General features: G+C 44.9%; 1 protein-coding gene across 3 annotated transcripts in view; it reads right to left on the reverse strand.

Annotated features, from left to right (window-relative positions):
• Nucleotides 1-7103: 7103 nt before the first annotated feature.
• Nucleotides 7104-13995, reverse strand: part of LOC138580590 (protein-glutamine gamma-glutamyltransferase E-like) — a 551664-nt gene continuing 544772 nt past the window's right edge. For all 3 annotated transcript variants that reach the window (XM_069651249.1, XM_069651251.1, XM_069651250.1), the window contains one exon: nucleotides 7104-9569. In XM_069651249.1, coding sequence (XP_069507350.1) covers nucleotides 9416-9569 — 154 coding nt within the window. In that variant the 3' untranslated portion in view covers nucleotides 7104-9415. The remainder of the gene's footprint in view (nucleotides 9570-13995) is intronic.

Below are 13995 nucleotides of genomic sequence, written 5' to 3' on the forward strand. Positions count from 1 at the left end.
TGAAATGCAACATTAACAGCGACACAAATATCAGTGCGAATGTGGATCAGCAAGAAAAAAAATCAAAATGAACACAGCTCAATGACTAAATTAAATGTATCTGACCACTTTGACCTAAAAATAACAAAAACATGTAATTTCTCAGAAAACCATTTACTTCACATTGAAATGTGTACATGAAAAGAACCTTTTTCTGGTTGGCTGAAAATGCAGCCATCCGTACGTGCACCTCACTTATCACAGGTATAATTCACCTTTCACTCCAGTGAGATTCTTGCACTTGTATCTCCGGACCCCTGTGAACTGGATTATCAGCAAATGGGAGTATCGCGAACTCCGCAAAGCCCAGCCGCCCACATGAAGGACACATCATGTCTGCCAGGACCTAAGCTTCCCCCGGTGTCTACCGCCCATCAGTTTAGTCTGCCATCCCCCAGAGAGCCTCTGCAACACTGCACAGCCAGTCTGTCTACACCCACTCTCTCCCTTGCTTTTAAACCTTAACCCTGTCACTCAACAGGACCTGCCCTGCTATGTTGAACATGCCCACATAGCTGCCTCTGTATTTTTCCTTCCAGCACAATAGTTTTGCCCAACTTATTTGCAACACTTGCTTCCTCTAGCACACAATAGTGCTTTTCAATCACTGCATAACTCAGCCTCACAGTTTGTGCAATGCTGAATGAGATCACATAGCCAGTAAAATATCTTTGCACGTTTAAATTCCATTGCAGAAAAGCACCTCGATTTTGAGATGTCGACTGAGCCTGCTTTGCACTGCTTTGTTAAAGACAGGTTACCAATTAATGGGGAGGGGTGTTAATTGGTTAATTCAGGTTAGTATGTACACAGTGCAAATCGCACAAATGACCTGTTGCCCTGAACTCTTAGCATTTTAAACAGGTGCTTACTGCAGGAATATGCATTTCCATTTGTAATGTACACCAGCCATTTGATGTCTGTATTCTCCATATGAATCCCCTTGCCATTATTTACTACCTCCTCTGAATGTAATGTCATGGCTCACTTACTGCTTCCATATACAGTGTCCCTATAAAAGGTTGCACAAATCCATTCTCTATGGATAACACCTTTGCTTACCTATTTCATCAATCCCCATCGTTGGACCTATCCTTATGCGCAGCTTTTGGGGGATGCTTGTTGGGCACAGGCATTATGGGGCTGTTTTTTTGTCTACCAATGTCACAACATCATCACAGGATTTACATAACGTGCACGAGAATACGTTCAAGTGACGGGATTTGAAGAGGACATTGAAATCAGGTTATGCATCGAGAACAGATCTGCACATGTGCTTATCATGTAGATCAGAATAGAAGACCATATTAGTGATGGAAAATGTGGCTTGTTGACGGGGTCGCACTGGGACAAGAAATAGGCTGAGACACCCAAAAGAAGTGGCCCTCGCCTCAAAAAAAGTGGCCCTCAAACCATCATCTGTGAATTGCGTCAATTCACGATTTTACAAAAAACCAACAATGGCCGCCTGCAACAAAAAGCCCCCCCCAACATCTTAACGTGATATCCCCACCAATATAATCACATGTAATGGGAAAAACCACTGTGATGAGCATGCAAATATTATATTATCATGAAACAATGTAGTAGAAAAACCCAGCAGCACACAAACGTTCGAGCTACACTCGACATATCTAAACAAGAGTACTACAAGTACCAGAATGCAAAGAGAATACCATCAGAATGGAGCGAGCGGCTCTGCATACTTTGCGTTGCCGTTTTCAATTCCCTATTTCACATGGGCGTATGTCAGCAAAAGGCGGCCCAACATTACGCTACATGACCAAATAAAGCACAATCGTACCCGACAAGCCAAACGTTCCCCCCCTTACCTCCCGTTCCAATGTGATCCCACGTATGCATGCAGCTATTTGGCTGCCCAACCGTGCCCCTGCAATCCCCAAACCGAATGACCCATGCCCCCCAAGCTGCCCCAAGTCACTCATGCCGCCACACAAAGAAGGCACATACCAAACGCTGCCCCCTGCATTAACTTTTTGCCAAACATTGCCCTTGTACTGGATTCCATGCCAAACATACAAACTATGCGTGCAAGAGACACCCCTGCAACACCCGGTCTGTTGCCTGTTGCTAGGATGGAAAATCACACAGGGAGCTGGTGTGCAGCGATTTCTTCACCGAAATACAGTGGAGAGCAATTGGCCAATCAGGGTCTGAATGGCGTACAGTGGGCAGGATTAGGGGGAAGGCAAGCTCTGGCACAGCCGGGAAGCACCTGAGGTCCAGAGGTGCAAGCCGCCGCCATGATGGTTCCAGAGGGGTCCAGGAGTCACAGTGCACACGCTCACCTGTTGCCTAGGATGAAAAATGGCACAGGGAGCTGGTGTGCAGCGATTTCTTCACCGAAACACAGTGGAGAGCAATTGGCCAATCAGGGCCTGGAGGGGACACAGGGGGCGGGATAAGGGGAATACAAGCTCTGGCACGGCTGGGAAGGCCGTGAGGGTCCCGAGGTGCAAGCCGCCGCCATGATAGTTCCGGAGGGGCCAGGGGTCACAGTGCACAGGCTCACCTGTTGCCTAGGATGGAAAATGGCACAGGGAGCTGGTTTGCAGCGATTTCTTCACCGAAAGACAGTGGAGAGCAATTGGTCAATCAAGGCCTGGAGGGGGACAGGGGGCGGGATATGGGGAAGGCAAGCTCCGGCACAGCCTGGAAGCCCGCGAGGGTCCCGAGGTGCAAGCCGTCGCCATGATGGTTCCAGAGGGGGCTAGGGGTCACAGTGCACACGCTCACCTGTTGCCTAGGATGGAAAATGGCACAGGGAGCTGGTGTGCAGCGATTTCTTCACTGAAATACAGTGGAGAGCAATTGCCCAATCAGGGCCTTGAGGGGGGCAGGGGGTCGGATAAGGGGAAGGCAAGCTCCGGCATGGCCAGGAAGCCTGCGAGGGTCCCGAGGTGCAAGCCGACACCATGATGGTTCTAGAGGGGGTCAGGGATCACAGTGCACATGCTCACCTGTTGCCTAGGATGGAAAATGGCACAGGGAGCTGGTGTGCAGCGATTTCTTCACCAAAATACAGTGGAGAGCAATTGGTCAATCAGGGCCTGGAGGGAGGACAGCGGGCGGGATAAGGGGAAGGCAAGAACCTGCATGGCCAGGAAGCCTGCGAGGGTCCCGAGGTGCAAGCCGCCGCCATGATGGTTCCTGAGGAGGCCAGGGTTCACAGTGCACATGCTCACCAGATGAGAACTATCCTAGGTGATGTCACCGTTCAATCCTTCCCTAAAATCCTGAATGACAACGGTTGAGTCCTGCCTTACCTCTGGTCGGGCAACATCAGTGGAAGTTGTCCAGCTAGCAGTGCAATTTCTATGAGCGTTCTTTCCTTGCAGATCAGCCAATCCATGGAACCTGGGTCCACACCTACTAAATTCAACCTACATAGTGGGATAAGTGCAACTAGAATTGGATTATTCAGAGCTTCTGGGAGGTAAGAACTCATAATAGAACAAGTTGATTTGTAGTAATTGCTTTAGGAGTGACCCCTGATGTGTGGATTAGAATTGGAACTGAATAGACCCTGACATCTGTGGAATAACCTCAGCTCCATAGCATGAACTTTCTCAAAGATGGTGAGGTACTGCCGAAAGAAGGCTCTGCTGTATAGGAGAAACTGAAGAGCTGACCCTGAATACAGCTAGACCGTTCCTGGCAAATTATAGTTGCCTTCATCCTGTCAACAGAATGTCAAAAGAGATACATTTTATGCTTGCTTCCCAGTGGGAGAACATCCTATAAAGTGACCTGCAGAACAAGTAATCCAGGTGAACATGCAATCTGAAATTGGATTTACTAAAATCCTCAGGTATTCAAAATAGTATTGGATCTTTTGCCTCAAGTGTAGGAAACTGATATTTAAAAAAAACACATATATATCTTATAGGTCATTTATGATGCCATTACTAACTTAGAAAGTAGCTCACAGAATGTACACGCTCTGAAAATCAAAAGATGTTTTCTGTGTAATCACCCAAGCAAGTGCTGAGTTATTAAAGTATATGTAGGCTATTTATACAATTGCAATCTACTGACACCCTCAGTACCAGCCCTGTAGTGGCATATGGTGGGTTCAAATGTCACATTTGCTTTCCTGACAGCTACCTGAGCACAACGTGACAGCAAGCACATGTCATTTTTTAATCACATCACCTCTAATTAAAAACATAACTGTATAACCTAGTCAGCCTGGTGGCAAGGTAATCTTTAGATATGTGCCATGTTTGCTTGTTGCATGGAGGATATTAAGGCCACACAACTATCATGGACATACCATATCATACAGTGTCAGCCTTGTTAGCATGGCCCAGCTTTGACAGGGAAATGTGTAATAGCTGTCTGGCCTGAATGTCTCCTCAACTGCCATGTATGACAATTGCCAAAATGCTGCCTTTCTGATCTTTCAGCATGAAGGGTAATAGCTCCCTCCAGGGCACACAACCATCCCTTGGAGACCTCATGAGACCATTGCTTCAGAAACAGCACTGGCAAAAGAGAATCACACTCATGCAAGGGTGTTGACCCCTCAAGTCCCTCTGAAGTCAGTAGATATGGGTGAAGGTTAGGGTTGTGAAAGGAGATGAGGTAGGCTGAAGAGGGGTTCCACCATCTGCTATGGCTGTCTACATATTCCTGCGCCCCCATTCATTGATTCATCTTTGAACTTTCTCCGCAAGAAAATGATTCAATGGACCTTTGTTGGGCATACAACCAACCCTAAGTTCATCTGCCAGAGAGGTGAAGACAGAAAGCATCCAATGCAGACACAAGCTCTGCCCCATAACCCTCCCCATGGAACAGTGGGGGTGAACTATTGTTCAGCAAGGTGTCTCTGCTGGTTGTTGCACTGGAACCAGGATACACTTTACTGGAGGTGAAGGACGCCCTGTGCCAGCCAACTTCCTGGAGTGGGAGTACAGAACTGAAGGACTCAACCTGTCCTGGAAACTCTGGTGTGGGCCTACCAGCAACCCAAATGTCCTTAAGCAGTTGGGACCCTCTTTCATCGTCTTGACATGTCTGTGAGATGACTCAACCACTCTCTATGCACTTTGAGCCACCACAGTATCTGCTGCTGTGCTTTTAGCACTTCCTGAACCTTAGAAGGGTTTCTTGCACTTCGAGCTATCCAAAGGCCAGCTCGGCCCATTGCGGCAGCCCTCATCGATTGACTAGATCAGCAGCTTGACTTTGTGGAGTCAATGATTCACCCATTTAGTTGACCTGATGGAAGACATCAACTCACCTGCCTGAAGCTCTGCATTGACCCAACAAAAGTATCACCTCACTGCTAACGCTGTCCCAAACGATTGCAAGCCATCAAATCGACTTTTCCCGAAATGCTATATCGACCCAACAGGGGACTGGACATGAAACCAGCTCGACACAGATTTGCCAGCAAGAGTGCACGCCTCGAAAACCTCTTGACATCCATGCGACCACAGGAAAAATGCCTAAAAGCCCAGCTCAATGCTCTGTAGGAAAAATAAAAACAAAGGTATTTTGAAGAAGCCCTGTCACCTGGTCAATCTAAGAGGTCATTTTGTTTTTTACGCCCCACTTCTATGCATTCCAAGGACATATCATTGAACAGTTGCCATTTTTGCTAATTCTCTTGCCTGAACACACCTAATTATCTGAGTGCTCTTTGACACAAAGATTAGCAATCTCTGTTTTTCTTTTTTTAGTGTTTTTAACTAGTTGTATTGCAATTCCTATTTGTCTAGACCCTTGTTTTTAACTTTCTTTTATTTTGGATCATTTGTAATAAAGGTGCTTTTGTTAGCTCTGTGATTAGCTCACCTCTACTGAAGATATAACCTGACGTCAGCCCACCTTACCAAAGAGGGTAACCTGATATGCCGGTCGAGCTGTGCTTTATTCATATTTATGATTGGGATCCCTGCTGGTTTAGTAGTAGTGTGGGGCTGAGCAGGGGGTTTAGCCTCTACTCATCCCTGCAATCCTGCAAAGCAGTAGTCATTTTGTCACAGTTCAGCATTGGAAAACTGATTGATTTACCACGTTTCCAAAAACATTCAAGATCATTTATAGAGACCACAGGAATAATTCACAATAATATGTGGGTGCGGAGATGAGAGGGAACATTGTCTCTGCTACTCTGTCGCCGCAGCTGTCGGCTCACAACCTCAGATGAATGAAGGGGGGCTTGTGGAGTGAAGGAGTGGCTGGCTGCATTTGCAAGTTACACGGTCAGCCATTACAAGCATATCGAACTGTTGTGCATTTTCTGACACTAGCACGTCCCCTTTGGATCAATCAAAGCGGCCACGCAAGGGGCCCGAGTGAGTGATGTGTAGTCATGAGCCCTACAGGTCCCACCACTGCCAAGCCAGTGTTTTAGATTTTTGGCCCAATCTGGGAAGTGGAAAGGTAAATAAATAAATAAAAAGTAGAAACCGCTTTGGCCTTGTAGAGTATGATTCTTTCTACTTTGGGCAGGATAATGCTGCCAGGGGCATGAACAATCCCCGGCATGCATTGCACATGTGTATTTCCCTGGCCTGCAACATGTCCAGTCCCTCCCCCAGCTCGACCCCTTCCACAATGTGTTCAAGCAGATTTACTTTTGTGAATAATTATTCTGACAGAATGCATGGCCTTGCTCCATCTGTGTGTCCTACACACACACATACATGGAGAACACTTTTATAAACCAGTGCCCATCTGTTGCCCTACTTGGAAGAGTAAAGCGGCAAATACAAACATATCAGTTTCCTGGGTGGAGGACTAAGTTGCTAGTATGGCGACCCTATACCTGAAAAGTCTTTCAACGTCGTTCTGGGTTAAGATGAAACTTGCACGAGCACATTTGGAAGAATTAGACACAGCCCCTTGCTGATTTCGGTGTCTCGCTTAGTGTCAGGCAAGCTTTCCTTTAAGGGCGCCAGTATTGGTTCCTGTAAACCTGCAGTAAGTGGAACCCCTCAAAAATAGCAAACGACCATCGCTTGGAAACGCTCAGACGATACGTGTATCAGAAATAAATAACTTTGTGTTGCAAGAAAAGAAAACGCATATTTGTTCAAAGCTTTTATTGAAAAAGAACACATTTTGTTTTTAAAAATACACATTTCCAGGGCTGGATTACTCAATATGCGCTCAGGCGCCTGACTAATGCAAGGTCAGGACCCACCCAGAGGCCCCACCCGCTAATTGTTATTAAGACAGTCTGCGCGTATTGCTGAAACGATGGAGAACATCAACCTTTTACAATTGAGGGCTTTCAATGTGAGTACCTACGACATTGCAAAGACAATTCAAAGGGTGTACTCCGGCTCGGACAATACACCACAAATGTATTTCGAAAGTGAACGTGAACGTCAAACAATACCTCATAACAATTAACCAAATATCCTATTTTCCTTTAAAAAAAAAAGGTGCATATTTAACAGGAATACCATATATATTTTGTTTTAATTAATGCAAACTATGTGGAGAGGGCATCAGAAAGGCTTGGTGCCGCTACAGCACTGCACATTCTTTACCACAATTCTGTCACTGTCGCATCATTAAACCACGCACATATAGTTCCAGAGCATTTATGAGAATTTCTTAATATGTGAACATAATTCTGTTAAAAGGGGGATTGGAGTTTATTTCAGATCATTCAGGGTCTTCACATTTTTCTGTTATGTGCAGAGGCGTAGACAGGGTAGGGCCTGAGCGGGCAAGGCCCACCCAAAATCTGTAAATGCCTACTCTGCAGCACTGTGTGGGCATTTACAGATGTTAACGTCACAGCGGTGGGCCCAACTACATTAGCTTCAGACCCCACTTGTTAGACAATCCTGGCTACACCTATGCGTAGAAGATCTGGGCAAGTCTATCTGTGCAATGTGTTTTCTGTCAGGAAAGCAGTGGGCGGTCCAATACCATTTGGGAGAGGAACATTTGTGGGTAAATTGTAGCCCCAGCCAGTAGCCAGAGTACACTCGTGCATATAAGATTGAGACTGTCATTCATTTCTTTTGTTGTTGGCGTGTCTGTGTTTCAGCAGGGGGAGACAAATAACTGGCAGGACTGCAGCGATTGGTAGCAGACACTGTGATCTTGAAGTTGGGCTGAGTACAAGGATCCTAAACATAAACATAAAAAACGGACTTGTGCTTTATGCCAGACTCCAGCCTCTAAGCGCAGTACCAGGACTTGGTACTGAACCAGAGCTGCTCAGTAGAGTCTTGTTTACAAGACCAAGGCATTGCCACTCAATTATCCGTCCCAGACAATGGGAGGTTGCTAAAGGAGCAATAGTTAAAAAGTTCATCTAACGAGGTGTGGGGTGGTGTAAGAATGTGTTTAGAGAGGATGGGAAGATGCTTGTCTGGAAAGGGGATTAACGGATGTTAAGGGTGGGTAAGAGTGTGTTATGGGGCACTATTTTGATGAAAGAAGAGAGAAGGATTTCCTTTGTGGTCTTGTTTCAATAGAGTTAATGTGGTTGTATAAGGTGTCAACAGTTAGTTGTTGGCTGGAGGGCCAGCTCTGGATATTTCACAGGTATTTTGGGAATGTTATCAACATTAGTAGGGTTGACGAGCTGCATGATATACAAGTAAATTCTCACCGTCCTTATTTAATTTTTTTATATCACTTTTTTCCTTATTCATTTTATTTTGTTCACACCTGGGTGGCTCCCCTGCTTTTAGGCATACATAATGCACAGTGTGGAATTAGCACCTACACTGTTAGGTGACATTCAACCCATGAATTCCGTTGGCAACAGTGGCCTGTTCACTTGTTATTGGTTTCCTATGGCAATGACTTGTGATTGTCCCATTATTGAGCAGGGACATCTTTACTATGTTGGTATTCAGTACATTTCGCTACTTCATGACTGAACCTGCTTCAATGTATTGAGTATCACAAGGCCAAAGCAGGCAGACACTATGGATTGACACGCGGGGGGGAGTCTTCATGTTTGTGCGTGATATATTATGGGGTTTATAGGTTATTACTTATCTGGTCTGCATAAATATATTTATTGCCTTAGTGTAAACCCTTTGGAACAAGAGTAATGGTGAATATTGAAAGATTGAATATTTATACATCTTCACATATATATCATACAGCCATGATGTACATATATGTCTATGCATCCCACATTTTTAACATTGATTGCATCACTATTTCCATATATCTTCAAGAAGACTCGAAATCTTTATAAATGATGAAGAACCATCTCCGATTATGAGATAAGAAAACATTATAAATTGGAACAGGGTCCAAGGGGCCCAGAAATATACACACCACAAAAGACTCACACTACTGAGGCAAAATATAATACCAGCAAGATTATACAAGGCACACTGCAGCACTTGGTGATGGGACATTAATGAGACTCAACCACCTCAACACTCTGGAACCCTTTAATGTCCGGAAATCTCTTGGATGTGAAAACAACCAACAGTTGTCTGGATCCGCTCCGTGACGGGGTAATCTCAAACTGGATGCTGGAGCTCTCCCGCGGTTCCAGGGTATGCACCCTAGAAAGCAAAAGAGGAAAGATTGCTGTTTGGGCTGCTAATTCCACTTAATTCAAAATAAACCTGTCCAGAATCCTGATATGACTGATATGCTAAAAAACAGCTCCAGCGTTCCTAAGACAAAAGAGCTTACATAACGCCTGATTAATGATATCTGGCCTTTCCCCAATACGACTGAAAATAAACTGATTATCTTTATTTTGTCATTTATATAGCACACAAAGGCCAGAGCCATCTAGGCGCTTGATTGAAGACAAGAGAAAAGATATTACTTCAGGTGAGTTTTAAATAGAGAAGTGCATATTCAGTTACCATCCACCCTGCTCTGATCCCTAACCCTGCAGCTTTAATGTATCAACGGAAACAGCCATAGCAACCAGGGGAGAAGTAGTGAGGCTCCTTGAATTAGTTGAAACTGGACCCCTAAATTCAATTTCTAGATATTGTCTGCCAGTTACAGCGGTTGTCCATTTCTTCATGCTTATGACCTGATTTGAAATCCCACAGACGAGCAGAGTATAACAAGGGTGTTGTTTTGTTGTTTATTGTGGGCACAGGTGGAAAAAAACTAATCTTGCTCCCATCTGATGGAGTGCATCACTCGTTGGCAACAACACTGTATATATCTGCTGTCACTTGCGAGATATCCTGACATATGGTAGTTGTAGTAGTACATTATTTATTTCGCTATACAAACGATAAAATCCACATATTTCCACAAAATTCATCACATTAAAATAATTCAAAATCAGTCTCATAGATATGACATTTCTTAAAAACAGACCAATTAACATTCCGTAAAAGGCAACAATTTCATAACAAGTTTGATGGCCCAGGTACTCTGGATCCATGGATTTCCTTCCAATTGGCCGCACTTTCTACAAACATTGAGACTGAGCTCAAAGCTCAAAATCACTCTGGATTCCCATAAAGTTTTTGATGGTCTGACTGGTAATCACAATATTTAAGTTCTTATAAATTGGAAAAAGCCACCTTCGCCTAAGGTTAGTGTACAGAGTACATTAGATAAAAAAATGCCATAAATTCTCTTCCTCAATTTGGCAAATCTAACATCTGTCAGTAGTATCCCCACTCACAGATGCTAATGGTGAAACCCCCAATCTGGCTTTCAAATACAGGATTTCTGCTTCCTTGTCTTTTAGAAAGATTAAATACTTTTCTGGACCAAACTAAGGTTTAAACGATAAATACTTTGCTGTTAAACCAGTGAAATCTATCGAGGAAAGCTTCAGTTGGTAGAGCCAATCTTTATATCTCTGTACATTATGAATATCTTGTGTCCTGACTATTTCGGGTGACTCATATGGTGTTCTGGATGGAGAAGCCGTATTAACTGCATATTTTCTAGGAATAATCAGATGAGACCTCTTATGTTAGAATCAGCTACCCCAGAAGGTGTACACCAAGGTGTGTGCGGAATGTGTCAGTGTATCCCAGTCAGATAATGTATGTTTCAGTTAGGAAAGTTAATAAGGAGGACACTCTGCTCCCTGCAGAAGGTTTAAATCTGTAGTTTGTTATGACATCCGCATTTATACAGATTACCACATGGTTTATTCACAGATGGGCATCAGTCCTGTCATAGTATGTGTTCATTTATTTGCTAATGTATACCTCTGGTCCCATCCTTCAGCATCATGTGGAAGGGCGCATCATGAAGAAAGCTCCGTTTTGGAGTCAGCATTTGGTAGAAGCTAGAACACAAGTGTAGGTCTGTGGGGAAAATGGATGCTTGTTGCTTTTGAAGGCTTCTTTTGATTTCATGCTGCTTAGTAAATTGATGTGTTTTCATCTGCTGTGCTGCATGAAAATGCTGTACAGAATATCACAAAGTGGCTACCAATCCCTAACCATCACTTGCTCCATAATGCTGTCATGATCCGAGCCCCCTGGAAGCTGTGGGAACGATGGAGGAGGAAATGAGTTGAGTATGCTTCCGGCGAAGTCGGTGTAACGTTCTAGTGTTTCACCCTGACTTCGCAATGACGTGTTTAAAGATGCGTGGAAGCTAGCACTCAGCGCGTTGCAACCCTGCTTTCACCGTCGGTTTACACGCTGCTCGAGTGTTCCGCTTTTTGCCTTCAGTTGTACTTTCCCCTCTAGGCATTTCGCCTTTGTTTATCTCCTTCTGCGTTACTCTTAACGCTCCTCTGGCACTTCTGCTGACGTCTCGTCGGTGGTTCAGTGCCGGTCTCCTGGTTTCCTCCTCTCCTCTTCCGCCCTTTTCCTCTGAGTATTTTCCCACCTTATCCACGGCTATTCCTGTTCCTACCTGAAGTTTCACCGGCAACTGGTTAATCTTTCTCCCGGGTCAAGTGCATTCTGGGTATCGTAGTATCTAGGCTCTCAAGATCTACGCTCTCAAGATCTACGCTCTCAAGTCCTACCAACAGGAAAAGAAGAGTATCTACCCGGTCATTACATTATCAACCATCAGAGGATCGACATCAGGGTTTTTTGGCAAAGGCTTTTCCCTGAAGCGGGGTGGACTCCCTGGGAGCCCCTACTGCCAGCTTATCGCTAATAGGCAGTGTGGCTTCCAGAGGAGCATACCCTAAAATCTGCAAAGAAAAGCCTAACAACTCCTGGCGAGAAAGAAGACAGATTTCCTCCGAAAGTTCCTCAGACGAAGAATCCACAGGTGAGGAGGCGGAGGAGGTGGGTGACTTTGAGGTTGAGAATATATTTTCTATCAAACCTGAGAGTTTGCAACGCCAAAAGATGGCTAGTCTAGAACAATACCAGGAGTTGGTGAACGCTATCCAAGGGATCAATGTTGAGGTACAGAACCTCGAGACTGATAATGCTGCTCTCAGAGCAGATAATACCGCCATGAGACAACAGTTACTTCAGAGGGAGGAAGTAAGAGGAGATCTCTCCCCGTTACCACTATCATGTGGCAAATATGACGGAAACCCAAGGAAGGTCAAGGAGTACTTGGATGCATGTTTGATATACTTTACATTCCGCCCTAAGGCATTTGAACAGGATAAGGCCAAGGTTGGCTTTCTTATATCTAATATGGTGGGTAATGCTCTAGCATGGGCCACCCCATTGGTGACAGGTTCCGATCCGGTGTTGAATGACTACGGTCAGTTTGTTCAGCTGTTCCGTACCCGCTTTGAGAGACCCGAGTACAGTATTCTTCCTATGAGAACTTGTTGGATACCAAACAAGGGACTTCGGACGTACAATCTTATGTATCCACATTTCAAAGACTGGCGCAAGAAACCGGATGGCCGGATAGTGCTAAACAAACCTTATTCCCGAGAGGATTACAAGAGGAAATAAAAGACGAACTGGCCAGAGTTGCCAGACCCTCCACATTTCAGGATTTGGTCACACTAGCTTTACAGATTGAGTTTCGCCTGTCAGAAAGGCGAGCAGAAAAGAAAAGACCCAAGTCTTACCCTCTGTTACCTCCTAACCTCCCGATCCTTTCTGAGAAGACATCCGTAACATCCTGTTCTGAAGAACCTATGCAGATCGGATCAACCAGAGGACCATTAACAGCAGCAGGAAGAAAGCGAAGGAAAGACCTGAATCTCTGTTTGTATTGTGGTTCGGAGAGGCACTTACTCTGAGACTGCCCTGAAGTTCCTCCCAGAAAAGCGGGAAACGACAGACCCCGACCCTGAACAGGGACAAGGAAGGGGTTCAAACTGCTAATCCCTGTCTTCCTACCCCTCCAGTCACTTTGGACGCATCCCATCATTTAATGGTGTTTAAAATATTCCTCAAATGGGTGAACCACCCTGGAGTGGAGTGTCTTGCCATGTTAGACTGTGGGGCTGCAGGTAATTTTATGGACGACCAATGGGCCAGAAGTCAGTCCATACCGAGGAAGGTAAAAACCCAGCCCATTCCAGTTGAATGTGTAGACGTCACTCCCTTGACATCAGGACCCATCATTGAAGAAACTCAGGAATTGTCGGTACAGATGCATTTCCACCAAGAACGACTGGGGTTCGATCTCATAAAAGCTGCACATTTTCCAGTTATACTGGGTATACCTTGGCTCAGAAAACATAATCCGTGTATTGACTGGAAGGCTAATACAGTGGAATTCCAATCCGAATATTGTTCTGGTTCTTGTTTTACACAAACGGAAAAGACCATAACTCAAGAAAGACCAGTACCTATACTTAGTTTGAACATCGTGCCTCCACAATACAAAAATTACACGGATATCTTTTTGGACGTGCAACCTCGGCCTTTACCTCCTCACTGACCAGAAGACTGTAAGATTGACTTACTGCCAGGGGCGGTGGTTCCATTCGGGCGTATGTTCCCGTTATCCCTCCCAGAAAAAGAAGCTTTGAGGGAATACCTAAATACAAACCTTCAGAATGGATTAATTCAGACATCCACTTCCTCTGCGGGAGCATCGCTGTTCTTCATTTCT

The sequence above is a fragment of the Ambystoma mexicanum genome, chromosome 3p (genome assembly GCF_040938575.1).
Source record: "Ambystoma mexicanum isolate Mex_15411 chromosome 3p, UKY_AmexF1_1, whole genome shotgun sequence".
NCBI lineage: Eukaryota > Metazoa > Chordata > Amphibia > Caudata > Ambystomatidae > Ambystoma > Ambystoma mexicanum.